General features: G+C 45.9%; 1 protein-coding gene across 6 annotated transcripts in view; it reads right to left on the reverse strand.

Annotated features, from left to right (window-relative positions):
• The window catches only part of MAPKBP1 (mitogen-activated protein kinase binding protein 1), a 108459-nt gene that overhangs the window by 49808 nt on the left and 32299 nt on the right, over positions 1 to 26352 (reverse strand). For all 6 annotated transcript variants that reach the window (XM_049825416.1, XM_049825412.1, XM_049825413.1 and 3 more), the window contains exons 4-5: positions 2721 to 2783; positions 2071 to 2128 (exon numbers count right to left, since the gene is read on the reverse strand). In XM_049825416.1, the coding sequence (XP_049681373.1) occupies positions 2071 to 2128; positions 2721 to 2783 (121 nt within the window). The remainder of the gene's footprint in view (positions 1 to 2070; positions 2129 to 2720; positions 2784 to 26352) is intronic.

The raw sequence follows: 26352 nt of genomic DNA on the forward strand, positions 1-26352 counted from the left end.
GTTGGTACAGCTCTCCCTCCTGCAAGGCAGAGCTAAGGTCTCAAGGTGGCTGGCAAGATGCTACAGTGAGCTGAATCAGCTGCTCTTCAAAGCAATTGCTGTACTTAAACACATACATATGTATGTGTGTATATACATACATATATATGTTTCCCAGCATCTTAGCATATACCCAAAGACCTTAACAAATTGAATTTGCATTTCATCATTTAAGAACTGCTCACCAAGAGAGAGCTCTGTGTGATCCCCATGGATGAGAAATCTATGCCCCCATGGGGAGAAAGAAAAAAAAAAAGTAAAAAAAGAAAGAAAAAAAATCCATTTTCTTCTTTATTTGAAATATATCAAAAATATTTAATATGTATTGTGGCCAAGGACTAACCTCTACACTCTCCTTCCTGAAAAGCCAGCCATGCAGAAAACTAAGGTGTTACTAGGCACAATAGCATGAGGCTGCTAAAAGCGAGCTTGAAAAAGTGAACTCAGAAAGCATTTCCCTATGGGACAAAGATTGAACTAAGACAAGATTGCTGACACCGGCAGGGGACACTGCTACACTAAGTAATAATTCAAATGTCAGACACGTGGGAGGATACGAACAGAGAAATGGTTTTAAAAAAGGGCAAGAGGAGACATGTTTTGCAATAAGGCAAAAAAAAGCTTTCAAGTATAACTGGAAAGGTTTTTTGGTTTGGTTTTTTTTTTTTTTTTTTTTTTTTTTTTTAAATGTGAACTTGCTGTTTACCCCAATGAAGTTTCAAACTGAAAAGTTTGAGTTGTTAGTAAGAAAAATACCCACTTTATTTTTCACCAGTTTTTCTAACCCACATGAGAAGAGTAGAGCACCAGAGATTAAAAAAAAAAAAAAAAAAAAAACCAAAAGAAAAAGAAAAGAAGGCACCAGAATCATCAGAACTAAACACCGGGGAGAAAAAAAACATATATAGATATATATAAAATAATCTTAATATAAACGGTTTTTGTTACATTAAAACCTCTAGAGTGTTAGGAGGCATTAAAACAAATTACAGTTATAAAACCTCAAGTTTTCACTAAGAAGTTAATAACAACAACAATCTCTGATGATCTGGTGGAAAATTTGTGCTTACTTTTTCTGTGTCAAGGTAGCCTCCATCTCAAAATACTGTTGTTTCTATCCTTGGCCTGATCCAAGCAGGATTCAGGCGCAGCTTGGGAGCTACCCAGTGACATGACAGCTGCCACCAGGGTGGCTGCACTAGGGACCTCTGGAGCAAACAACCTCCGCCTTGACAGCTCTGACATAGGACTGTGACATACTTCTCGTCTCTGTGGCTGAGGCTCAGGAGGGGACCTGTTTCACACACGCTCCCTCCCCACGTCTTACAGAGACACAGAGACAAGTGGTAAATTACCATTAATCACACACAAGAGCAAACTGAGCCCAACCATATGGGGGACAGTCAGCATTTCTCTGGATTTCTAACATCCAGCAATTCCAGCCTCATGACACAGCCCATGTCTTGAACTTCTAATGGAGAACAGACATACAGTGCACTCATCCTTATTCTTCCCCTTGGGCATGTTTGGAAAGAGGAAGCAATTGTCGCCCCCAGCCAAACATACAATGCCAAACCACAGGCACCAGCACCTTCTGTCACTATTCCTAAAACTCCATTCCACATGCACTTTTCACTTTTTCCACAACACTGTTACTGGCTTCAGTTACTTCCTGAAATCCTAAAGGCACAATGCTAAACTCAGACCAAGATTAAGGACCATCCAAGCACTCTTCACTGATGCTAGAGTAGACCCACGCTGTGTGTCCTTCCACTTATTTTCCCTCTACCTTCAGCTCACAAATGCCACCCCAGAAGATCCATCTCCCCAAGCTGATGAGAGACAACATGCTGAAAAACTGCCAGCAGGAGCACCCAGAGTCACCCAAAACCCAGTAGGTCCACCCAGAGATGCAACACTGAAATAGATTTGTCTGTGTCAAGGCAGCTCTCTGCATTGTTTCTTCTAACACCCTCTGCCCAGCTTCAAAATGCAATGGACAAGGTGTGCCCTCTCTCCTCTCACACTTACCTCTCCTGTAACCAAATATTTTCCATCTGGAGAGAAAGCAAGTGCTGTAATTGTTTTCCTAAAACAGAGAAAAGGACACTGAGAAACTTTTCCAACATGTGATTTCATTTCATTACGTCACGACTGGGGAGTCAGTTGGGATGAACTGGAAAGAGGCTAAAAATCACACATAATAGCCTGACACAATGGTTTTCCCTTACCAGAGGTCTAACACTTGCCATGGGGATTCCATGCTGCCCAAGTCTCAAGCAGCATGCCTACAGCACCAGAAAAGCTCCAAAAGTTGAGGTTCATCCTTGTGCCTTTATTCCAGGACCATGTCCCAGTCCTGGCTTCAATAATAAGGTCATAGTTTTAGGTGGAGAAAAAAAAAAAGTCCGATACCATGGAGTTCTACTAAGATCTCCTCCATGTCATGCCTATCAGCAGTTCCTCATGGGACCTCAATGTTTATGAGGTGGTACCTCATCAGCAATAGCACCTCACATTAGAAGGAGCTGGAGTCAAACTGGCAGGCAGGCTCTCCCCAAGGTAGCTCTCACTGCGGGGATTTAGCTTAGAGCAACAGCAGCTCCTGCAATTCACTCAAGCCATAAAAACCTTGAACTTACCTCCCACAAAAAGCAAGCCCAGCTTAAAATTTCACTCACCTGGAACTGTTTAGAATATGGTGTTGCTTATTTTTTCTAGGGTTGAACAGCACAACAACACACCTAGATGTAGGAAACAGAAGAACAAAAAGAGTTGACATAACCATGTATATAAAGAAAAACAAAGAGCTATCCTTGCTGGCAGAGCAGCAGCAAAAGCAGCCCCAAAAAGCTGTTTCATCCCCTCATCTCACAGACTGAGCTGGGGTTAACCAGAAATCACAAAGAAAAAGAGCAGCCCAGGGGGAATCACAAGTCTCTCCCGTATTGAGAAGTACCATGTGCTAGTACCATAAATAATGCCTTTCTAACATCTGGGAGCCCTGAGCCTCTGATTGCTCAAGCTGAACAGAAAGGTTAACCATGAAAGTTTGTGCAACGGCCCTAATGGATTATGTCCCCTGCCATAAAAGTGACCCTATGTACTGGGCACCAAACCAGCATGTCTACAACAGAGTAAGAAGGTCAGGAAGAAGGAAAGGGGATTTTTCAGAAAAGCTCTTGGGGGCAAAGAAGGGGAGGCAGGGAGGCTAAATTGCTGTGCCTGGCCATAACACTAGACAGGACAGAAACTGTTGAGTGTAGCACAAGAAGTGGCTGGCCAGTTGAGAAGTGAGACATATGATGCCAAAAACTATTGACCCAAGGGACGTATCTGAATAAACAACTTGCTCCAGGGTCTAGCAGAAATCTCTCAGCAAGATGAACCGTGAAAGCAAGCAGTAGTAGACTCCTGGTAAGGAATATAATCACCTCTACTAGGAGCAAAACAGTCGCTGACTGGGAGGGGAGGGAAGGAGAAGAGGCCCCACTTCCTGCTAATCTTGCCCACAGCACGTTGCCTTGGTGCCTCAGCCCACCACAACCAGCCTGGTTGTACCAGTCCCAGGTACTGGAGCCCTCCCCACTCTCCACAAACACCCTAAACAAAATTTTTAAATACTCATGTAACAGCATTTGTCTCACAGAAGAGAGCAGTAGCAACGCATGGCCCTTGCTGCCCCCTCCCAAAAGCGTAACTGTTAAGTGACTAAAAGGAGGTAGAACAGCAATTGCTCGGATGCCCTTGTGCCCTATCTCTCGCTTCACCTCTAAAATAGAAACTGTGGTTTTCGCCTGTCCCTCTGCTAGTACGTGCTGCCAGAGCTTGGAGAGTCCTGGCTCCTCCTTCACCGCGGCACCAGGGGAGCACCGCGGGATGCCCCTGCTCCACTGCTAGCAGCCTTCGACACGCCGAGGGCTTCACTCACGTCACCACTGCACTGGGGCTTGACCCAGGCTACGGACATCAGTCATGGGGAAAAATGCGCAGGGTAGAAGTAGGGGAGTTGGCCTGAAGCAGGCAAGCAGAAAGGCAAAAGCTGAGGCATCACAGAAACCTGTTGCAGCACCTCACCTACAGACCTCACCAACGTTTTAAGACAGGGGTGCACACTGATGCACAGGACTAAGCACATCTTGGCACCACGCTGCGTCCTTCCAGGCCACCCTCCATGTCCCCAGCAGCAGGCAGGGCTAGCAGTGCTGCAGACACAGCTCAGGGTTGACAGGGACCTGCGATGTCTCTGGCATCTCCTCGCCTAGCCCAGGCAGCTGCTCTTTCCCTTGGTCTGACCGGACTATGCTGCCAGAAGCAGTGTAAATATTGAAATGGAAAAGAGAGCAGAAAGGAGGACAGACGAGCCGAGACCTTGAGCTCAGAGTCCTTGGCTGAAGCTGTCATGCTCCATTAACATCACTAGCTTAAAGTGGACACCATCAGAGGGTACCAAAGCTTTAACCTCCAAAGCACCAACCATTCACAAGATATGCTTCCCTCCCCCCGCTTTAGACTACTCTACTCCTCTCCACCCATGCCATTCCACCTACCCTTCGCCAATCATACCCTGCCCTGAAGGCCAAGGCAATAAAAGGCACCAAACTTTCTTGATAGTTAAGGCAGACAGCCATGGTTGGAGAGGTAATCTTGTGGAAGAACAGGGAAAGTGTAAATAAGCAGTTTGTTCAGACCGGGATTGATCCTTCTGCGCTTTTTACCCTGGGGAACCAATCTGGAGAGTTTCAAGCCAAAGCTATGCTATATATTTCTGAGGGATTAGTGTAAAGAAGCAGGTGGTTTGTGATCCATTAACAAGTCAGAGGAGGTTAAGCCTCGCAAATCACGAGATATGAAATAGGAAGTTAGCAGATGTGAAAATCTATCTAATCCCAAGCCTCCGGCTAATCAGAAAAGCAAAGCAAAACCCCATTATGTGTAGTTGGATAGGGTTAATGGACCAAAATCCCGTGGAGTTATGACAGGGATGAACTGTGCTCAAAATAGGCTTCAAAAAACCAGAAAGAATAAAGGAAAGACATGAAATCCTAGCAAAGACTTTCCTATGCAGCTCTTACATTTAAGTTTCTGTTTTATTGTGAGGAACTCTGCAGAAAAACAGGACTTCAGAGAAGTGAATGCAGTCTAAAAAACACAGGAAAGATGCAAAATACAAACCATCGCCTTCAAACCAGGCAAGCAAACAAACCACTTCCTAGAATAGTATAGTGAACCACTAAGGTCCAGGGCTTTGCCATTATTAACTTACATGACAGAGCCTTTGGCCACTTACGATCACAAATTTTAGCTCAGTCGCACTCCAGAGCAGGCCGTCTGCTGGCAGGCTTCCTCCTCCTTGCCAGCCCTTGGCCAAGTCCACAGCCCACAGTGAAGGCAAGAGCCACTCGGCTCACACACCAAGGCAAATCAGCAAACCGGTCCAAGACCTGCACAGCTACTAATGCCAGAGCAGCCATCACAAACATGGGCATTTTAACTTTGTCTTAAGACAACCCTATGCTCAATTCGCTGAGTTAGACCCATAATTAATGAAGTCTATCTGGAGGGCAGGGAGGGCAGAATAAATCAGTGTCTCCTTACTGGTCAGCAAGCATTGATTTCATTGATTCATAGACTCAATGAAACAAGATTGTATGTTGTTCCATTGAGTTGTAAGCTAATAACTAACATAACTTGGTAATTGGTTATGACCTCCTATGCCAATAAAGTCATTTAACTAGGATAAACCAGTCTTCTAAAGTTGCTTTCTTAAACTAGCTGCTTCTCAACAAAAGCTACCCCACTACTATGCTACCCCATGCTAATTTTCCACCACCACTCTCCTGTCTGCCATACACAAGGGCAATGAAGACCCCAGCCAACTCCAAGGACACCTTATTCAGCCACATGGTAGGCCACAAACTGCCAATCTTACAGTATCACAGATACTGTTCTGGGAGTCGGGAGCACCCAACTTTGAAAACTGGCTTCCTCTCAAAATGCTTGGGAGGGTTTCTAGTCCATTCCATCCTAGAGAGCACATCTCAACAAGCAGAAGTTAACCATTTCTAGCACTTTAATCTCTTCTGAGTGTTCAGGGTGGCTTCAGTTGCCTGCTCAGACACTCACAGCTCAGCTCAGCGTGGCCCCAGAGCAGCTCCTCCACCCCACGCAGCCAGCAAGTCATTCTCCAGCAGAATCTGCAGCGATTCCCCAAACAAGGTAGCTCAAAGACCATTAGTACTCTAGGCGTGCTCTGTTTTAGCAAAGGAAATTGGTCTAGCAAAACAAAGGGAATGGAGACACTGAATGGTCAGATCACTGACCCACCTACTCCACACTGCCTCCAAGTCCAGTAAGGGTACCAAGCCCTCAGGGGACTCAAAGTATCTACTCCTTTCCATTTATGCTGGCTTTAATCTCACAGCAGTTAAAATAATAATTACCATGGAAAATTAATTGTATACAAGAGCATACACCCATCTATCCATCCTCCACCTTTGTCTGCTTCTTTATAAGACTGCATTCAGTATGCTACAGCCAGAGGCATGGAAAGGACACAAGTGAAGAGAGCACATCTTTCTGTTCCTAGCTTCCAACTGTGGATGTAAACCAAGCAAAGTACTTCAAACCTGCACTTCTATAATGGTCACATCACCTCTTCCACCTGCCCCACCCCTTTCCCAAATTGAAGCTTTCAAAACAAATTCAAGTTCTCAAGACACATTTGTCTGAAGAGACCTTTTTAAATGCTAGTGCCAACACGCAAACTGAGACTAGCTCCAAAAGCACCTCACATGGGACCTACAGAGAGAAACACTGACCCTGGCGCGCACTAGCTGTTTAGGTCAACATTGTTAGCACCCTTGTTTCAGCACAAACCCTACCTCCTCTGCAGCTGTGGGCATGGCTTGACGACTACAGCACCTTTTTAATACACAAGCATATTCTGATTTCCAAGACATTTATAGAAACTATTCACTGCTGTATGAAGTACTGCTGTACAAACCATTTATCAGCCGGCTGAGATCAAGTGTCCTGTTTGTTTGCACCCTGGTTCCTGCAGAGGCTGTTGGCAATGGCATACCTATTTAAAGGTATTATTTCTAGGACTATGATGCCACTCTACAACGTTTAAGTATACCTTCCTGATGCAAGCAGGTTTGAAAAACAACTTGGCTGTGGAATCTCTCCCAGTTCTCCTTCTTGTGGGACATTCAGGTAACCTCAAATGCAAGGGAAGGACAGAATCAGCTCTCACAGTGATGTCAAACGTTTTTGCAGACAACCTGAGCTCTCTCCATCAGGAAGCCCATTTGGGTCAGCCAACAAGAAAGTGGTGAAAGGTTCCTTGCAGAGCTTTCCAAACCTCCATGAAGGCACAGCCCTATCTTATACATGCACAACTGTGCACCATATATGCAGATAAAAAGCTGGTGTTGTTTCAAAGGGGGGGAGCAAGGGGGGGGGGGAGAAGGGAGTGTCAGCAGTTTCCATTGGCTCCAGCAAGAGGAAAAAAACCAAAATATAAAAAAGAAGCAATTTCCCTAAGCTAAATATAGGAGCAGGAATGGAGAGGAATCGGACGTCAGTATCACATTTACCCGAAGTATCTGACTCACTAAGTCAGCAGCAGTGGATCACTCCATGCGGCTCCCCCCACCTTTACTTCTGTCTTTTCTCCTACTGGCTTCACTCCTGCTCCTCCCAAAACCCTAGTTCCTGGGCATTTTACTCTTCTCATTGTCCTCTTGTTTCCCCACACATCCCTCTAGTATCAGCTGCCTTCCCCCAGCTACCTCCTTCTTCACCTTTCTTCAGTAAGCTAATAAAAAACAGATTTGTGCAGAAGTCAGTTTTCCTCTTTCCTTCTTCTGCAGGCCACACTCTCCTCCAGAGAGCCTGGGAAAATTAAAAGCCCGTGATAGCATTCCTTTCCAAGTTATCCATCAACTCAGTGTTGCCCTATCTTGTGGGACATGTGACAGGAGGCAGAGTTCATGGGTCAAGTCCTCCTCTCCTAAATGCATGCAGCCTATGCTATAAAGAGGATGCTGTATGGAGGAAAGAAAACTCCATTAAGACATCAAAACAAATGTTGGCTTTCTTTTTTCCCCCACAATATATTCCTTTCATGCTGCTGCAAGAGTAAATGAAAAGGGCAAACAGTCCCATCCCTTCAAAATCGGTCCATTTCTCAATTTCTGGCTCATACTCTGCTCTCTTCCCCCCACCCAAAGCTATTCAAATGAGAGCACAATAGCTTCCTACGCACTAAATGCATGAAAAAGAAAAAAGACATTGATAAGAACAAAATCTTTTTTACACTGCACTGGTTGCCAAGGGAAGCTTGATCAGAGTGAAGCAGTGTCTACAAAAGCTGGTGTTAATTTTCTCTGTGGCAACTCTTCCTGCCAAAAAGCTTCTTTAAATCATAGCCAGTACTGGGAGTGGGTTAACAGCGATGAGAGAGGATGTGCATGCTGACTATGTAACTGAATAGGTATTTTCATGCAAGCTATATTAATTAAATGCATGCTGAGAAGAAAGATGTTTCTGTTGAGAGGTTAAGATTTGGGTGTTCCTGCCTGAGCAGAAAAGCCTTTGGAACTCCCTGCACCATACCATGACCAAGAAGACTTGAAGGGTGGGAGTCAGAGATGGAGCTAAATTCATGCTTCAGAAACCAGCACAGGCTAATGAAAAGCTGCAAATTCTGAGCAAGAAACCCACTGTGAAAGAGATTGATACATTTAGAGTGTCGCTAGGCTAACAGAGAAGGAATTTTTGATTGCCAACCAGGGATGTGTTTGTTCTGTTTAAAAGGCTGTGTGGCACCCCAAACCTGCAGGAGTGGGAGCTCAAACACACCACAGAACAGGCTCTGCTCTGAAAATCCACAAGAATGGCCACACCAGGCCAAACTAAAGTCCAACATCTTGCCTCCAGAAGCCCAGGCCTAGGGAAGAACTGGGCAGATTTTAGAGATATTTGTCCAGGCTTTTCTTCCAGCCTCCAGAAATTTGACATTCAGAGATATCTTAAGCCAGTGGGCACCCACGCACAAGAAGAGGAAGAACAGCACAGTAAATTGAGTTTATAAGAAGGCAGAGCAGAACTGACAAGAAGGATTTGTAGGTATAATCCCCAAAGGAACAATGGCACCCTCTGCTCCTCCCACCATTTCAGCCTATTGAATTCACATCACCCATTGCATCGGCTGATAGGGCAGACGTGTCCAGCACAAGGGAACATGAGATGAAGGAGCCAAATACTCTCTGTCTCTGCCCAGTGTCATTTGCTTTGCATAACCACAGGATAGTGCTCCGATTACTTTCCTCAGCTGAGGTAGGGTAATACCAGCAACAGCTCCCTTCTCATTCAACCTTCAATGGACGGAGACAGAAGAGCAAACCATGCAAGAGAACAAATACTACATCCGCAAATATGGGAACCTCAAAATGCCCACACACACCCCTAAAAAACCCACCAAGTGTCTATGCGATCTGATGACATCCAGAAAAACAGACAACTGCTGTCCCCCACCACCTGGCAAGGATGCTGCCATCCTCATGATCTGCTGCTGCCAGTGTGGTTTGTGCCTGCCTACATGCACAAGCTCTGCTGCAGGTGAGGGGACAGGGCCCAAGAAGCAGCTTCGCAGCTCCTGCCCTTATCAGGGCCTTATCAGGGCCAACATAAACTCCTGCCGTGCACAGCCGATAGCTTCCAACAGCAGCTCTCAAGAGCCCCTTTACACCTGCCAGACTCTAAAACAACCAGCCATGTATCCAGCCTCAAGCTGCAGATGGCAGAGAACAGACGCACAGATCTGAAAATACACACAAAACACTTTAAAAAGACTTTAAAAAAACCCACACATAAATGGATTAAAAGATCCAATAAGAAGCAGAGATTGTGACTGTACGCCAACCAGTCCAGGCCTCTCTTGCATACACATAAACACCACTGAGGCTTCAGCTTTACCAGGAACAGAGGAGAAACTCTGCAGGAGTCTTCCTGCCCACCTCCTACCAGAGCAAGGGAACTGCCTGCCCACAAGGACTGGCTGCAGTGATTTCTAGCAGGTCCAGCCGATCTTACTGCAACTTATCCTCGCCACCCTGGAACTACCACACATGGAAAACTCCATCTTAGCACACAAACCTCCAATGCTAGGTTATTTCAAGGTCTCTTTTTAAAGGAGCAGAGCAGAAGAGGGAAGAGGAGGAGTTTTAAAGTCCGCAACCCTTCTGACACTGGGCAAACATAAGGCAGAGTGATGATTCAGGAAAACAAACTCAGACTCCACGCTTCGCACGAAATGGATGCAGGGACAAAAGACAGCCAGGGTCCTGTCACCCGCAGGGAAAGCTGTGCGCAACTCCACAGCAGCCACGCTGGAGCCAGAGACGCAGCAGTAGTGCCCTCAGGAGAGCCCTGGCTTTTCACAGAGCTGCACAATAAGGAGGCACCTTTTCTGGGAGGCAAAGAGCTAAGCCAGACAGAGATTGTGAAAGACTTGGGCAAGAAGAGCGTGTGGGGAAAGCAGAGGGGAGAAACAGGCTCAGAGGAAAACCACGGAATTTAAACCAGCTTACCAACTGGGAATCATTACAGTTGCAAGGAAGATGAAAATTATTCCAGTTAATTGTTATGGCTCACGGCTGCCTAGTCACCAGTGATTCAGCAGGAACTTCACCTTCAAAACATCCTGATTTCCTCTGACACTCCAAAGCCAGGAAAGGAAAAAAAACTCATGGATGAGAAACTAGGGATAAAACCCTGCCCCAGCAGAACTGGGGACAGGCCATCTCCCCTGCCTTGCAGAATATCCCACCTCTCTTCCAGCCTGCAGCTAAGGTAGGTGGAACAGTGAAGCCTCGCAAAGCAGCAGCTGTGCATACACACAGTGAATTGCCTGTCAGCTTGCTTGTCTGACAAGCTTCAAAGGACGTAAAGCACTAATGACAAATGCATGTGCACAGACATATATATGTGCATAGGTATATATGCACACACATGCAGGCTCATGGCTGACTATAACACACACATATACATACAGTCCACATTCCTCCCTCCAAAACCACTCACTTCCCCAGGGGCAGGGAAGCAATGCCACCAATACACCTACATGAAGCATTAAATCAACTGGGCTAGGAGTAGGAGTTGCAGAGCAGGGTTTTATTTCAGCACTCTTGGCAAACGCCCACTGAACGTTGCAAATGAGCACCAGCCCTGGGGGCTAGAGCAATGGGCAACTGATGATAGGAAGGCTGGAGGAATAAAAGGATCACTGAGACAGTTCATGACAAGAAAATGCGCTGATCAGTCAGACAGGAGAGACTGAGAAGCAGTAGAAAATGGAGCCTTGAGCCGAACTTGGCTGGTCCCAGGTACGACCAAGAGAGATGAAACAAACAGCCAGAACACGGCTGAAAACCTGAAGAGCTTTGCACAAGGCAGGGAATGCAACTTTTTCCAGGATGGATGCTACAGAATCACTGCATGCTGTGTTAATTATTGAGAAAGAACTTGTCTCCATATGCTGAGGTCTCCTCCCAAAGTTATGGCTGTCACGGGCAAAACAAGTGGAAGAGAACAACTCTCCGTCCTGACAGACCAGCCAAGACACCTGCTTTGGGGATCTCTTGCTCCCCAGTTGTGCTCCACCCCTCCACTTGCTCTCAAGACCCAGTCCCTCTTCCATCAGCATCTGGCTGACAGCCCCAGATTTGCCATTCTCAGCAGCAGGCTGTAAGCTTCGTACTGAGTCTGAAAGGCCTCAGGCTTCCTGGGCTTGCTTGCTCTGAACTTTTCTTGACCTGCCTGTAGCTCTGTTTTACTTGGTTGAGCTGTGACAGCAATTTCTCTAACTGACCAGGTGTCTATGGCTAATTTGTTTTGCCTCTGTTTATCTTTGTGCGCTACAACCATAGTTTTATATAAATAACAGTAACAAGCAGTTATTTTATGTAGACTGAGATATTTACAACTAACACAACAATGTAGTGGAGAGAAATGCAGGCATGGTATGATAGCAGAGGCCTTGAGAAGTGGAGATGCGGGGATGCAGTGTAAAGGAGATGCAGAGGAGAACAGGCATGGGATGATAAGAGATGAGGCACATGCTTGGCAGAGGAGACCCCACAGCTGTGAGCAACTCACCCACGGTCTGTTAAAGAAATACTGACCTGGGGCTGAACAAAACAGGTTTTAGGGGTAACAAAGAAAACAAAGAAATAATATTCAACATGCATGAAAGACACCATACATAGTGAATTCAGAAGCATCATGGAGCTGCAGACCAGCTAAAAAAAAAAAGAAAGGTGTGAAAATGTGTTAGCAAACATAAAAAATGACCCAGGTGGATCCTGGAGTGAGGAAGAATCCAGCAACATCCACATCATACTCCTCCCGGTGAAGGAGTACAAAGGCTGAAGATTTATGGTGCTACCCTCCAACAACTGAATTTAAGATCCAGAGCAACACAAGGGTGAGCATAACACCAGGAAAAATTAATAGAAACAAAGAAATGTGTTACAGCTTTAGTTGCATTATCACAATTACTGAGACTTTTTCTATATAGAAGCATTCAAATGCATTATTATTCTTTTTCTGTAATAATTAGTGGTAAAATGATTCTTTGAGTGTTAAGCATTCAGTTATACTAACAATAAATTCTTGCCTTTCTTTATTTGTACACACACGCAGCCCGCATATATAAGGTGTGCTTTCTCTTTGCCCATAAACAACACTGAGCGTAACAAAGCCCAAGGGGAGTGCCTCAGGCACTGCAAACATGCAGATCTAAGGGAAGAGAAAGCTATGAAAGACAAGTTGAAGAAAAAAAAAGAAAAAAATATTTTAAAACCCCAGGCAAATAGCAGTTCAGAGGGAAAGGCAAGAAAGATAAAGAGAAGCAAAGTTTACAATAAAATTCCTGCAGAATAATGAAATCTGCCATCAAGCGCTGAGCAAATTCAGCTCTCCAGCCCAAGAGTATAATGAGAGAAGATGGGAGCTGTCTCTGAAGGCACCCTCCTGGGAGCAAGCAGCTCCCTGCAGGGATTCACAGACCCAGCCGGGCTTACATGGGAACATCTGGCTCTACACTTCAGGTCTGCACCGACTTCTCTGCAAGAGCAGTTCCCACCACACCACAAAGCCTCAAAAGCTGAGTGTCTTCCTTTAAAATCAAGTCCCAAAGGAAAAATATATCCCGCTTGCAAACAATTGGCCAACACCTCCATTTCCAGCAACAAGCGCAGCCAGAGTATTCCCTCATTGTGCCTGAGCAGCTCGGGAGCAGGGAAAAAGATCTATACATCAAACTAATCATCTGGGGCAGACGAACATGACAGCTCATGGCAGATGCCTCAGGGCTTTAATTGTTTTACCATGAGCAAGCAGTGTACTCGATATTAAAGTGGCATCCATCAAAGGACCAAAACAAGAAGTAATACAATTTAACTCTTTCCCTGTTCTTATCTAATTAACCTTTTGAAAGAAGTAGACTGAGGCAGGCCTGTCTCCCAGCCCCCTCCTCACCACCATCTCCCTTCAGAGGATGGCCACGCAGAGGGTAAGGAAGGCGCTGGGAAGGCCCCTCCAGTGCCCATCGACCCGGCGTTGATCTCTCCTGCATTCCAGAGCAGATGGCAAAAGCCCCCACTGCGGCAGAGAAACTAGAGCAGCTTTTCCTCTTGAATGCTTCAGTAAGCATAATCCTTGCCATATCTCTGTAAGAGTGTCAGAGAAAGAAAAAAAAAAAACAACCAAACCTGCTTCTTCGAAAGCATGGAGTTAAAGAATCACCCACTCAAATGGTTAGTTGTTTTCGGCTCCTCTAGGCACAGGCAAAGCTCACAGCCGCCTCAGGCAGCAGGGCAGCAGGCTACCAGGGCCAGCAAAAGGGCAAAAAGCCTCCTGCCAACCCTGCCTGTTCAGAGCCCTACAAGGTCAGGCTGGCAGATGCTGAAAGAAGGGGCAGGGAGAAACCTGCTTCTCCCCACAGCTGCTGTCGGTGCCACAACCCACGAGAAGTCTGCTGTGGCTCCTGGGCCCAAATGTCCAGAGCTCTTGCTGGCTCCCTGCCCCAGTCCCACCACTCCTCAGAGCAGGAACAGCTCAGACGTTGCCACATTGGCAAAATTCATTTCTGCTTATGTTATCTCTTTAGAAGCCTTGTGACAGCTCTGGCTGTAACAGAAGGTGAACATTTACCGCTGCTTTGCCTGTATCTCAGTGTAATATAGAGCATTTTAAATGCACCAAAACTTTTCTTCAGAGTAGCTAATGAGCATCAGTTGTCAGGAGACCTGAAAAGATAGCATTTGTGGAAGGAGAAGCAATCATGATAAAACTCAGTTTTGCTTTCTCATATATCTACATCTCTCGTCAGAGAAACGTGGCCAGGTTGGAGTCCAAGACTAAGAGGCGTTAGGTCAGCATTGCAAAAGCGTAGCAACTGACACTGAAGGCAAGGAAGCGGCCGGTGTCAGCTCTGGTGATCCTTGACTGTCAGCCAAAAGAACCAGGTTCAGGTGCACAACAGGGTGGTGCATGTGTGCACGCATTGCACGGCACGGCTTCCAGCACTCGCCTAGCGGGGAGGGCTAAGTCCTACATCTGGTTCCTAGGCAATAGTCAGGGTACGTCTGGGCATGCTTACAATAAACAAAATACACCGCTCCTTGGCACTTCTTAGCTGTCCTAACATGATGCTCTTTCACCTTTAACTTGTTGCCTGACACCAAATGAAACCCAAGACCATCTACAGTGCCAGATCTTCCAGGAAGAGGAAAATGACCAGCTCCCTGTTCTTAACACCTAGTGATGGGATATGTCCTTTGGACTGCATGTACTTCTTTTAAGTTAAACTCTACGATTTGTGTCAAGGTTGCCAGGAGACACGCTGCCTGTTTTGAGATTCTTAGAAAGGGTGGAGCTCAGCTGAGGCGGCTGGTATCTCATTTTCATCCCAGACTTTGCTATTCAGTTCCTATTCCCCCCCTCCCCGCTCTTATGCAAGCTGAGGACTTGGCTCACAAGCAAGTCGTGTTGCCGCACCAAGGCACTGGTTGCTAGGAGGTAAACTGCTGGAGAGATACAGAGCAGGTAGAGAAGAGAGCAGGTTGCTACCTGCAGGTACACAGGTTTTCGGGCACTCCTGCTCTGTGCCATCCCCCTCCTTTCTCAGGCAGTGGGCAAACCCCAGGGGCCTGCAGAGCTTCAAGCTGAGAAAAGGCCTATATGTTCCAAAATAGCCAAGGCAGCGTGGGCTTTGCAACCACTCTTCTTCCCTATTTCATTAGCATGCAATAGCTTTCCAAATCTGTCAAAGCTTCCCACTTGCAGAGCTCTACCAGAGTGTTTAGCTCTGTTATTAAATAAAGTAGACGTGCTTATTCTCTCGCTTCAATTTCTTTGCGCATAAACTGCAAGTGACCCTCACCACGGGACTGGTCTGGAGGTTTTTTGCCTTTTTTTTTTTTTAAATAGTGACTTCCCTTTAGTTCACATGCTGGTTAATGAGATCAAAGCACAAAGCAACAGACTGACCATCTACATGGGATTATTTCTAGCTTGCCTCCCCCAATTTAAAAATCAAATCAGTACAATTGGCACAGGGAAAGATTGAGGACAGTCAGCATTTCTCTTAATAAGGCAGGTTATAGTCAGATATGACCAATATAATCATTAAAACAGCAACTGCTGTAGGTATTCTGACAGGCATGATAAGACTCTCACATTGAGAGTACTGGAATATTTGCCCTGGAACTAAGATGGAAGGAGTAACAAGCATGCACTATATAGTTCTCCTTAATATGGTTTGTCAGGCAACCCAAACAGCAGCAAACTCCCAGGACTCCTTCAAGAAGCCCTACCTTTCCCTGCTCGCAGCCTCAGGAATCCAGCACAGGGAAGCTTCAAGGGAAGTTAAGTGCTTTTTCTTTGTCACGAGAATTTTCATTGCAGCCTTGCAAAGATAAAAGCATTCCCACTTCCCTGCTCACGCTTTCTTCATCACTAACATTTTTGGCAACAGCAAGAATCCACACTCACATAACCCTTCTTGAGGGCTCAGCTAACACTTCTGGCCCCCCAACACACACACTGCACAGGCAGTGCCTGGACCTGCCACACCAGTTGTGTAAAGGAGCGTGGGACTGAAGCTATGGAACTAGACCTGCCCTACCCACACTACTAAACTATTTACGGCTCGCTCACAGCACCGTAGCATCACACAGGGAAAGAAAACCCTTCTCCAGGATTTCCATCACTGGAGGTGAGAGCACATTCATGCTGCCTGCATGCATGCTGCAGGCAAGGAGCCTTCTCTGGCCCAGAATAAGGGTCCTGCAATTTATTCTTACACTAAAAACCATCCCCAACTTCACTGTCAGTTGCTTATAGTTAACACAATTATGTGCCACGCTGTGGTACTGAAGGGTCAGAGTTCAAAGGTATATAGTACAGGAGAGGAGAGGGGTAGAGCAAGAAAACTTTTACTTATTTCCTTGAAGTAATCAAACAAATTTCATGTAGAAACGCTCTGATGTTCAGGGGGAAAAAAAAAAAAAAAAAAAAAAAAAAAAAGGCAAAAGGCACAACTGAAGAGATCCCTATGCAATCTCCATCCAATTTCCTTCTACAAAACCATTCTGAGAGCATCTCTTTCCACTCCCACCCTATTCTGCTCTCCTCTCTCTGTCAAGAACTGGGCTTGCTCAGTGCTGGCAACAGGTACAAAGGAGGACACAGAGGCAGTAGACTTGGCAGCATCTGGTGTTCTTTACCTTAATCACGTCCTTAACTTTCTGTGCATATACCTACCACCATGTCACCCGAGCTCATGTCCCACGCGTGGAACCAGCTGTGGGACGTTCAGCAGGAGCAGCACACTACAGAGGTTCTTAAGAAGCGGCACAACATGTCTTTGTGGACTCTACCACCTTGAGGGCTAGCTAGTATGTGATGTTGGGAGAAGAGCATCCAAACTAGCAAGACTAAGGATTGCTGTACAAGACAGCACTTTTTAAATCATCTTTTTTTTAAGTCATCTGTTTAATACCCAGCACCTATTATCTAAAGCTCCATAAGGGAGAAAATAGAAAACTGTTACACTTATTTTTAGAAAAAGGTGCAAGCTGGGAGAAGCAAAGTGATTTTCTCTACCACCCAGTCCCGTGGCAGATCAAAAATAGAGAAGAAAAACTCAGTTCTCCATGCCCTACAATACATTGCCTCTTCCACATTGCTGGCTTTTTTCAGAAAAGTCTTCCTGTCCTTCAGACAAACTCTCACCATCATCCCAAATACAGAACAACATACTTATGGTGAGACCCCACCTGGAATCCTGGGGTCCAGCTCTGGAGCCCTCGGCACAGAAAAGACATGGACCTGTTGGACAGGTCTAGAGGAGAGCCACAAAAACAATTAGAGGGATGGAACACCTCTCCTGTGAGGACAGGCTGAGAGAGTTGGGGTTGTTCAGCCTGGAGAAGAGAAGGCTCTGGGGAGACCTTATAGCAGCCTTTCAATACTTTAAGGGAGCTTATAAGAAAGATGGGGACAAACATTTTAGTAGGGCCTGTAGCAACAGGACAAGGGATAATGGTTTTAAAGTAAAAGAGGGTAGATTTAGACTAGATATAAGGAATAAACTTTTTACGATGAGGGTGGGGAAACACTGGAACAGGTCTCCCAGAGAGGCAGTGGATGCCCCATCCCTGGAAACATTCAGGGTCAGGTTGGATGGGACTCTGAACAACCTGATCTAGTTGAAGATGTCCCTCCTCATTCCAGGGGGTGTTGGACTAGACGACCTTTAAAGGTCCCTTCCAACCCAAACTATTCTACGAGTCTATGATTTTCCTGTCCCCAACCCTGTAATTTTGAAAAAAAGGGGGGGGGGGGAGGAAGGAGGAGTAGAGTTACCAGCTCAGGTCTGAACTGAACCCAGTTTTCAGCTCAACTCAAAGCGAGGTTGCCCACATCCCAAGGAGATGTTCTCAGGCAATTTGTTCTGGGGAAAAGCACCTGCTCCCACTCATGCACTCCCTTTCTCCACAGAATTCTTGGTGAACAAATTTGTGAAATGTTTCCCAAAACGTTTCATTGCAATTGGACCACTCCTTTGGAAAATTCTCAATTTAATCTAAATGTCAAAAACCATCTGGCAACCTAAACAGGTCAAGGCTTCCTGTTGTGGCTTTTAGGGGTTTGTTTAGGGTTGTTTGGGGGTTTTTTTGTTTGTTTTTTAAACAGCAGCAAACTCTGCTACCAAGGGTCACCAGACTTCAGCTTCAATTCATCCCTGAGCCTAGAGAGCCAGTACTGCCTATCACCACGGTGGGTCCTCCCACTGGAAAGGCTGCAAGGAAGCACAAACTGCTGCTCCTCGCTTGGCAGGGTTGCTGTAACAACACCGGGATGCAGCAGCACGCTCCTAAGCTGAGCACAGCTGCAGAGTCCAGCCCTTTCCAGGTGCCTGACATAAAGGAAGAAGCATGGAAAAAACGTGCTTTAAAGCACAGAAGCATGGATGAGCACAGGCTCACCCCAGATCGGATGGGGTGTACAAAGGAAGCACTTTGGGAGAAAGGGCTCATATCACGTGGCTTCTGTAGAAAGACAGGATAAACAGGCACGTTGGTACCTGGTGGCTTGAGGAAGGATGCCATATCAGACCTACTGCTGATGACAGATCCTCAAATAGTAACTGTGGGACAAAGCGTCACATTTCATCTCTATTTCTCCCGAGGCTGTAGCAACCAGCTACAGAACAGCAACCCACCCCTTTGTAACATGAAGGCTGGATTGACGTATGGCACTCTGGAGAAGCAACCAGAAGCTCCGTGTACATCAAAACAGCAGCTCTATGTACAGCGAGACGGCAGCTTGTTTTAAAGGGAGCTGGCAACACCAAACATCAGCACTGCCCTGACTAGTTTTTCAATATCAAGTGCGACACAAGGTGCAATGTCACACAGGGTCTGAAGCCAAGCGTCCCACAAGATTCCCGCTGTCCACCACAAGAGCTTCAACCTACTCCACTCCTGATGAAGATGGCATTAACCACCTCCCCAGCCAGCAGCTGAGCTCTCAGAGCCAAAGACTCATGCTCCCAACACCTTCCCTCCAGCAGTCTGACAGCACCCTGATGCTGCAGTCTTCGGTGCATGCCGCACAGACAGCAGCACTTTGGGCAGAGACTTGACACAGTCTCCCTCTCATTTAGTAAGCAGCTTTTCTGCCCAGCTATTTTGAGGTTTTGTCCTATTTTTCTCCCTTCTCTGCTGGGCAGCAAGTTTGCTGCAGGTCTGGAGCTTCACAGCTATCTCATTATTTAAGATTCTACCAAATTCTACATCCTCAATTGTTTGTCACAGGTAAAGATTTTAAATTAATTAGATGTGACAACAAAAGCACATACATACACACACACCTGGGGGCTGGCTGATGGAAACTTGTGGTGGGTTGACCCTGGCTGGATGCCAGGTGCCCACCAAAGCCATTCCATCACTCCCTCTGCCACATCAGCTGGACAGGGAACAGAAAATATAACAAAGGGCTCATGGGTCGAGATAAGGACAGGAGAGATCACTCAACCAATTACCATCACGGGCAAAACAGACTTAACTTGGGGAAAATTAACTTGGTTTATTGCAGATCAACCAGGGAAGGGTAATGAGAAATAAACCCAAATCTCAAAACACGTTCCCTCCACCCCTCCCTTCTTCCTATGCACAGCTTCACTCCTGCATTCTCTACCTACCCCCCCCCCCCCCCAGCAGCACAGGGGGACGGGGAATGGGGTTTACGGTCAGTTCATCACATGTTGTCTCTGCCGCTTCATCCTCTTCAGGGGCAGGACTCACCACACTCTTCCCCTACTCCAGTGTGCGGTCCCTCCCACGGGAGACAGTCCTCCATGAACTTCTCCAACACGGGTCCTTCCCACAGGCTGCAGTTCTTCACGAACTGCTCCAGCATGGGTCCCTTCCATGAGCTGCGGTCCTTCAGGAGCACACTGCTCCAGCATGGGTCCCCCACGGGGTCACAAGTCCCGCCAGAAAACCTGCTCTGTGGGCTCCTGTCCACAGATCCGCAGGTCCTGCCAGGAGTCTGCTCCAGCACGGGCTTCCCATGGGGTCACAGCCTCCTTTGGGAACCCGCCTGCTCCGGCGTGGGGTCCTCCACAGGCTGCAGGTGGAGATCTGCTCCACCGTGGACCTCCCTGGGCTGCAGGGGGACAGCCTGCCTCACCAGGGTCTTCCCCATGGGCTGCAGGGAAATCTCTGCTCCAACGCATGGAGCTCCTCCTCCCCCTCCTCCTTCACTGACCTGGGGGTCTGCAGGGTTGTTTCTCTCACATCTTCTCACTCCTCTCTCTGGCTGAATTTTCTGTGCTGCAGCATCTTTTTCCCCCTTCTTAAATCCGTTCTCCCAGAGGCACCACCACTGTCACTGATGGGCTTGGCCTTGGGCAGTGGCGAGTCCATCTTGGAGCCGGTTGGCATTGGCTCTGTTGGACATAGGGGAAGCTTCCAGCAGCTTCTCACAGAAGAGCCACCCCCCCGCTACCAAAACCTTGCCACACAAACCCAATACAAAACTGCCTGGAAGTGGATTTGACAGGCTTGACTCCATTCTGCTAAGGACTTAAACCAGGGGAATTTGCCTGCAGCTCTAGGCGATCACTAGTATTGCTTCATTTGCATCTTCATCTCCTCTTCTGCCAAACCAAGTGAGACGGTTCAACTGGATCAATACACAACCGTTCGGCAAACAACTCTACTTTTCAGGTGCAGTTTTATTAGAGACATGGATTCAATGTGGAAGAGTCTCCAGCACTCACAAAAAGGGAGACCAAGCAAAAACCAATTTAGAAATTATTGCCTAGCTGTACAGGCATGTGGAAACAGCCCAGACAACTAAGACTGTGCCTACTCCATTAGGCAGGGTCTCTTCTGTCTGAAGTGCAATGATGGGGATTCAGGCGTGGACCCAGCTGCTACCTACATGGGAAGAGGGCAATTGCTCCAGGACTGTATGATTGTTACCTGTTAATCTCACAGGCCAACAGCAAGAGAGAAGGGGTGAGGCCATAGCCCCCCTTCAATCCACCTCTGCAAATTAAAATATCAAAGTTACCATTCTTTGGCCTGAGAATAAAGCACTGTTGCAAAGGGGATCTCCATTCTCTTGTCCCAAGTGCAAAGAGTTTGCTCACTTGCCAGAAACTAAGACTGGATTGGCCTTCCTCAGCCCACCTTCCCTGCCTAATCTACATTAATAAAAGCAAGGAGTGAAAGGAAGTATTTTACACTTCAGGTCTTCATGCCTCAGTGCAGATACACTTCTTTCCCTCCAGTGGGCATTTAAGAGGGACATTTAAGAGTTAAACAAAGCATCCCTGCTTCTTTCTGAGAGATCTGCTATTGCTGGGGAAGGAAAAGGGAGGGAAGGGTTTGGGTACTTTCCATCATCTTTTTGGACACCTTCAGGACACTGAAACCTGGTGTTGCTCCCTCTTGGCACAGCAAAATTTGTTTGGTTTGGTTTGATTGCAATGGCCCAACTCAAACCCCGCTGCAGTCACAACCCTTCAATTCAAAATTGTGTTTAACAATCTCAACGAAGGGGATTTTCTTACCTTCCTCTCCGGGTCCACCACTACAATAGTGCCACCTGGAAAATCTCCCCAGATAGCATGTACAAGCACAGTAGCCTCATGCAAGAAATGCATTAACAACAGTCCAGATTCCTGGGAGACAGGGAGGGGAAGAGGTCTAACTCTTGAAAGGCAACTGTCCCATTTTAAAGAGGACTAAGCAAGCTGTCACTGGTGTGGCCAAAGATGCTGAAATTTGCTTTGAACCATAGATGAGAACTTCTCTTCATTTTACGGTATGTTTCCACAGACTTTACAACAGCGCAGGATTCTCCTTTAGAAAAGAACATACAGAGGCAGCCCAGAAACTCTCCTTCAGAAGCTTGAATAAAGTAAAACTGAAGGAGCCAGCACAAGCAGAACTGGATTTATCTACTGGCAACCCAGCAGTTCAAGTATTTCAATGTTCCTCTACCCATTTAAGCTGCATTTGGGATACAATCCAATAGCATTAATGCTAGGGAAAAATTAGTGAAGAACTGTACTTGCACAGAGCAGTAGGGCTTTGCACAAACTGCACATGTACTAAAAGGCGCACTGGGTCTGTAAAGAAGTAGACTCCTTCTGTACCTTCTAAAGGCAACCACCACTGTGGCGTCCAAAGTGATCAATTAGTTAAGAAAAATATGCTCCGAAATAAGGCAGGAACACTTGTTATCTTACAAATTGGGATTTCATTGTCCATGTAGCCACCAATTCTAACCTGGCCACAATGGTCATAAGTCTTGAAATGATCTCAGTTCAGAACAGCATTTTGCCTCGTTCAACGGCAGTCATCTACTAGATCTGCTTCTCACAATTCATTCCTCTACCCCACTGATCAAAACCTTCCACTTTAAAGAGGAAAGAAAGAACAAGGCAACATCATGCCTGGTAAAGTTATGCGATGTTTATCCTAAATGTTATTCTTCCGTTGTGGGTTATATGCAGCTTAAGGTAAAAGGAAATTGTTCTAAGCTGATAATTTATTATGTTGTCCAGTCATCCATCTATATAATGATGGAAAATAATGATTAAAACTTTCCAAGAGACTCCACATGTGGATGGGCAGGAAACCACTTAGCCTTACAGCCTATCTATTAGAACTGGAAAGAAGTATTTGGGAGCAAACCAGCAACCACTTCTGGAAAAGAAAAATCCTCACTCTTTCAGCTTCCAGTGGGATTTACCACTCAGTTATGTGAGACAGCTCCACACGTGCTGAGCAGACTCCTGGCTGGATTAAAACAGATTCACTCATTTCCCGCTGTGCTCCTCCCCTTCCTCCCTTTGCTGGTCACTGCCCTGTCAGTGCAGGACCTCACACTGGATCTGTGGACAGGGAGCCAGGAGGGGCATGAATCAGAAGGGCTGACAGAGTTAAGAGGCTTCCACTCAATACTGCAAACCAGCCAAGGACAAGGGGTGGAACAGGGGGAGACAGTGAAACAAGAAGAGGCGACTGTGGCTCGATCCTGCTGCAGTGCAGGTTGGCACACAAGAGGCTGCTACACTTATGTCCAATACGCATGGCACAGTAGCAGTAAAATAAAATTTGACCCAGACAGCTGTGCAGTTTTCTGATTTTGAACACATCATACCATTATCCACTTCTGAGTATTAGTTGTCCTACCTCAAAAAAACCTCAAGGTGATAAAGCTGAAGCAAGAACACATCTAGGTCTTCAAGAAGATCTTGCGGCAAAAAGCAGCAGGAGAAAAGACTTAATATCTTCATCTTAACTTTGATCGTATAACTCCTTCTGTTACTGTCCCTCCCTTCCTATCTACAAACAAGGGTCATTCATTCTGAAATGGTATAAGAATATGGGGGCATCCAAATCATTGGTTCAGCAGATGTACTGCGCACACACAGAGCTAGACAGGGGGCTGTGTCTGTGCTGGCTACATTAATTTCTGAGAGAAACCCAAAGAAACTCATTTCACTATGTCTCAGAGAAGATTCACTATATTAAACTCATATCTGCCTTCAGCAGGAGTTGCTGTATGTAAAGAGCTAAGCTAGAGAGCTGAAGATGAGGGGAAGAATATGCAAGCTGAGGACGATCAACTCATTACATATGCTATGTATCAAATACCAATTTCCCCAGCAAGGGACACTAATGTGAAAAAACCCTGACTTCTATCAGAATGGCTGGGAATTGATGAGAAGAGCTAGAGAGAGGCTTAAGGTGACCAGAACATAAGAGAATAGCATTTAAAAGACATCACACACTGAACAGCACAAAGCCCTACTTTCTGGCTCCTGTGGAGGAAAAAGCACAGGCTGCTCCCCCAAGCAGGCATGTGCCTCACATGAAGACAAGGTTCCCAACCAGCTATCATGACCAACTGAGAGCAAAGGAAAGAAGAATGAAGAGGAGGAAAATAAATCAGTCAGTCATACCAACCTACAAGGCTTAAAAAACAGCAAACACAACCCCAAAACCAGATAAGCTGACTCAAGCTATCTGAGCAGCTGGTCTAGAATTTAAAAATCGATAGACGTTTCCCCCCCCACTTTTTATTTTTCATTTTTTAATGCTAGTCATCCTCAGAGGATTTTCTTAGCTTTGTTTCCCTTCTTGTTTCTAGGATACAGAACCTCAAGTAGCTACTGAAAAAAAAAAAAAAAAGAGAACAAACCACAATGAGAGAAGAGCAGGGAAAAAGCAAAGGGGAAAAAAAAAACCTGAAGCAAAAGGAGGACATAGCACCAGTCCTGCCACAAGAAGTAAAAAATTCAGTACATTTCTGTTTCCCCCCACACTCCTCACACAAGACCAACTTTGTTACTCACTGCATAACCCTAACAGCAACTTTGGGTTTATTTCACTTGCCAGCATAAGAGCAGGCAAGTGCAGGCAGCAGATGTAAGACCTTCAGAGGGGATGTAATTTTCTCTCCTATGTTGTCTTATCTCCCAAGACAACACCCTTATAAGAAAGTAGTGGCCTAGAATATCTGCAGCACTCAGTGCCTTTAGCCTTTATGGCAGCACATGAAAAAAAAGCCTCCTATAACACAAGCATCCCACCAAAACAATACCAGGGTCAGCACAGCTGCTATCACACACTGCCAGAGCGAAAGCCTCATTAGGATCAAAGAAGAGAAAGGATAAAAGGTTCAAAAGCCAGTGAGAAGGAAGGAAAATAATAATGTAACCCTCAGCTCTTTGGCACCACTGTGGAGTTGGAATGAACTTGGGTTGCATTAGGAACTGCTTCTTTCAGGAGATTCAGAAACTTCTCAGGAGATCCAGAAACCCCAGGAAAGAGAAAATATAGAAAATTACTTTAGGCAACCCAGAGACCAGAGTTAAGATTCTGCTCAAAGAACACCAAAGCTTCTCATGCACAAGTTCTCATTCACATACGCATTCATATGCCTGGTGTGGATGAAGTCAGGGTGCCTGGGGCAACTGTTTTGATCTTAACCAAATGAATCTAGGTATGTTGAAAGTGTTCTTAGGAAAATATAGAGTTGTTACACAAATTCAGCTTTTAGGGGTAGGACAGACTGGAGGAGCAAAGCATCTGCACATCAGGATTGCAAAACCTCTAGATGAGCCAAGGGCTGAGGAAATCACTGGAGTACCTGGCGCACACCTAAAGATGTCCAAGTTGCATGGACAGGTCATGAAGCAACTGTGCATGAGCCATACCCAGTCTGCTACATCAGCCTCATGTAAGAAGCTTGGGTGTCCAGTATATTCAAATAGAAACAAAAATAAACAAAATAACATCAATGTACCAGAAATGCCAGGATTCTTGCAAATCAAGAGAAATTCACTGGAAATGAGAATGGAGGAAAAAAACAAACAAAACCCAACAACAACAAACTGAAGTTGCATCAACTTAGTAAGGTCTGTACCAGTAACCCTTCTCATGTTTTGACTCCTTAACTAACATTGGTTTTGTTAGAGATTGTCTTGACTACAGCAAATCACAACAGCATCACAAAACAGGCCAGCTGTGGCACAAAAGCAGCAAGCCATTAAACTATTACAACACACACCTGGTATATTCCATAGGTTTCCTGTCCAGGCCACGAGATGCTACCACCAACAAGTAAGAACAGGAACTCCCCTGTAAAGCCCTAAGGAACCACATAACCTTTTAATTACCCAAAAGAATCCCCAGGTGTCCTCATGCTTGATTAAATCAATGTTAGGCATGCACAAGCTCATCAGAAGACATCGCTAGTAACAAAACTAATCTATCTTTAGCTATGCAAGATCCCAAAACATCTGTTTACTACACTTGTTTTCTCTCTCTCCTTGCCCTCTTCAAGTGTGAACATATTCAGTGTCAGAAAAGATGCAGAGGAAGAGGCAACACACACTGGAATATATTTGCCTGACTGCAGAGAGTTCAAGCGTAACGGATGCTGTCAAGTGCAGATGTGGATCTCAAATTGCCTGCAGTTTAACAGACTGCCCACTGACAGAAAAAAAGAGGCAATGGGCAGAAATTAAAACACAGGAAATTCCATTTGAACAGAAATGAAAAAGAAAAGAAAAAACCAAACATTCCACTTTTGTTTTGTTACTGTGAGAGTAGGCAAACACTGGAACATGCTGCCCAGAGAGTTTGTGGAGTCTCCATCTTTGGAGATATTCAAAAGCTGCCTGGCCATGGTTCTGGGCAACCTGCT

The sequence above is a fragment of the Accipiter gentilis genome, chromosome 22, assembly GCF_929443795.1.
Source record: "Accipiter gentilis chromosome 22, bAccGen1.1, whole genome shotgun sequence".
Classification (NCBI taxonomy): domain Eukaryota; kingdom Metazoa; phylum Chordata; class Aves; order Accipitriformes; family Accipitridae; genus Astur; species Astur gentilis.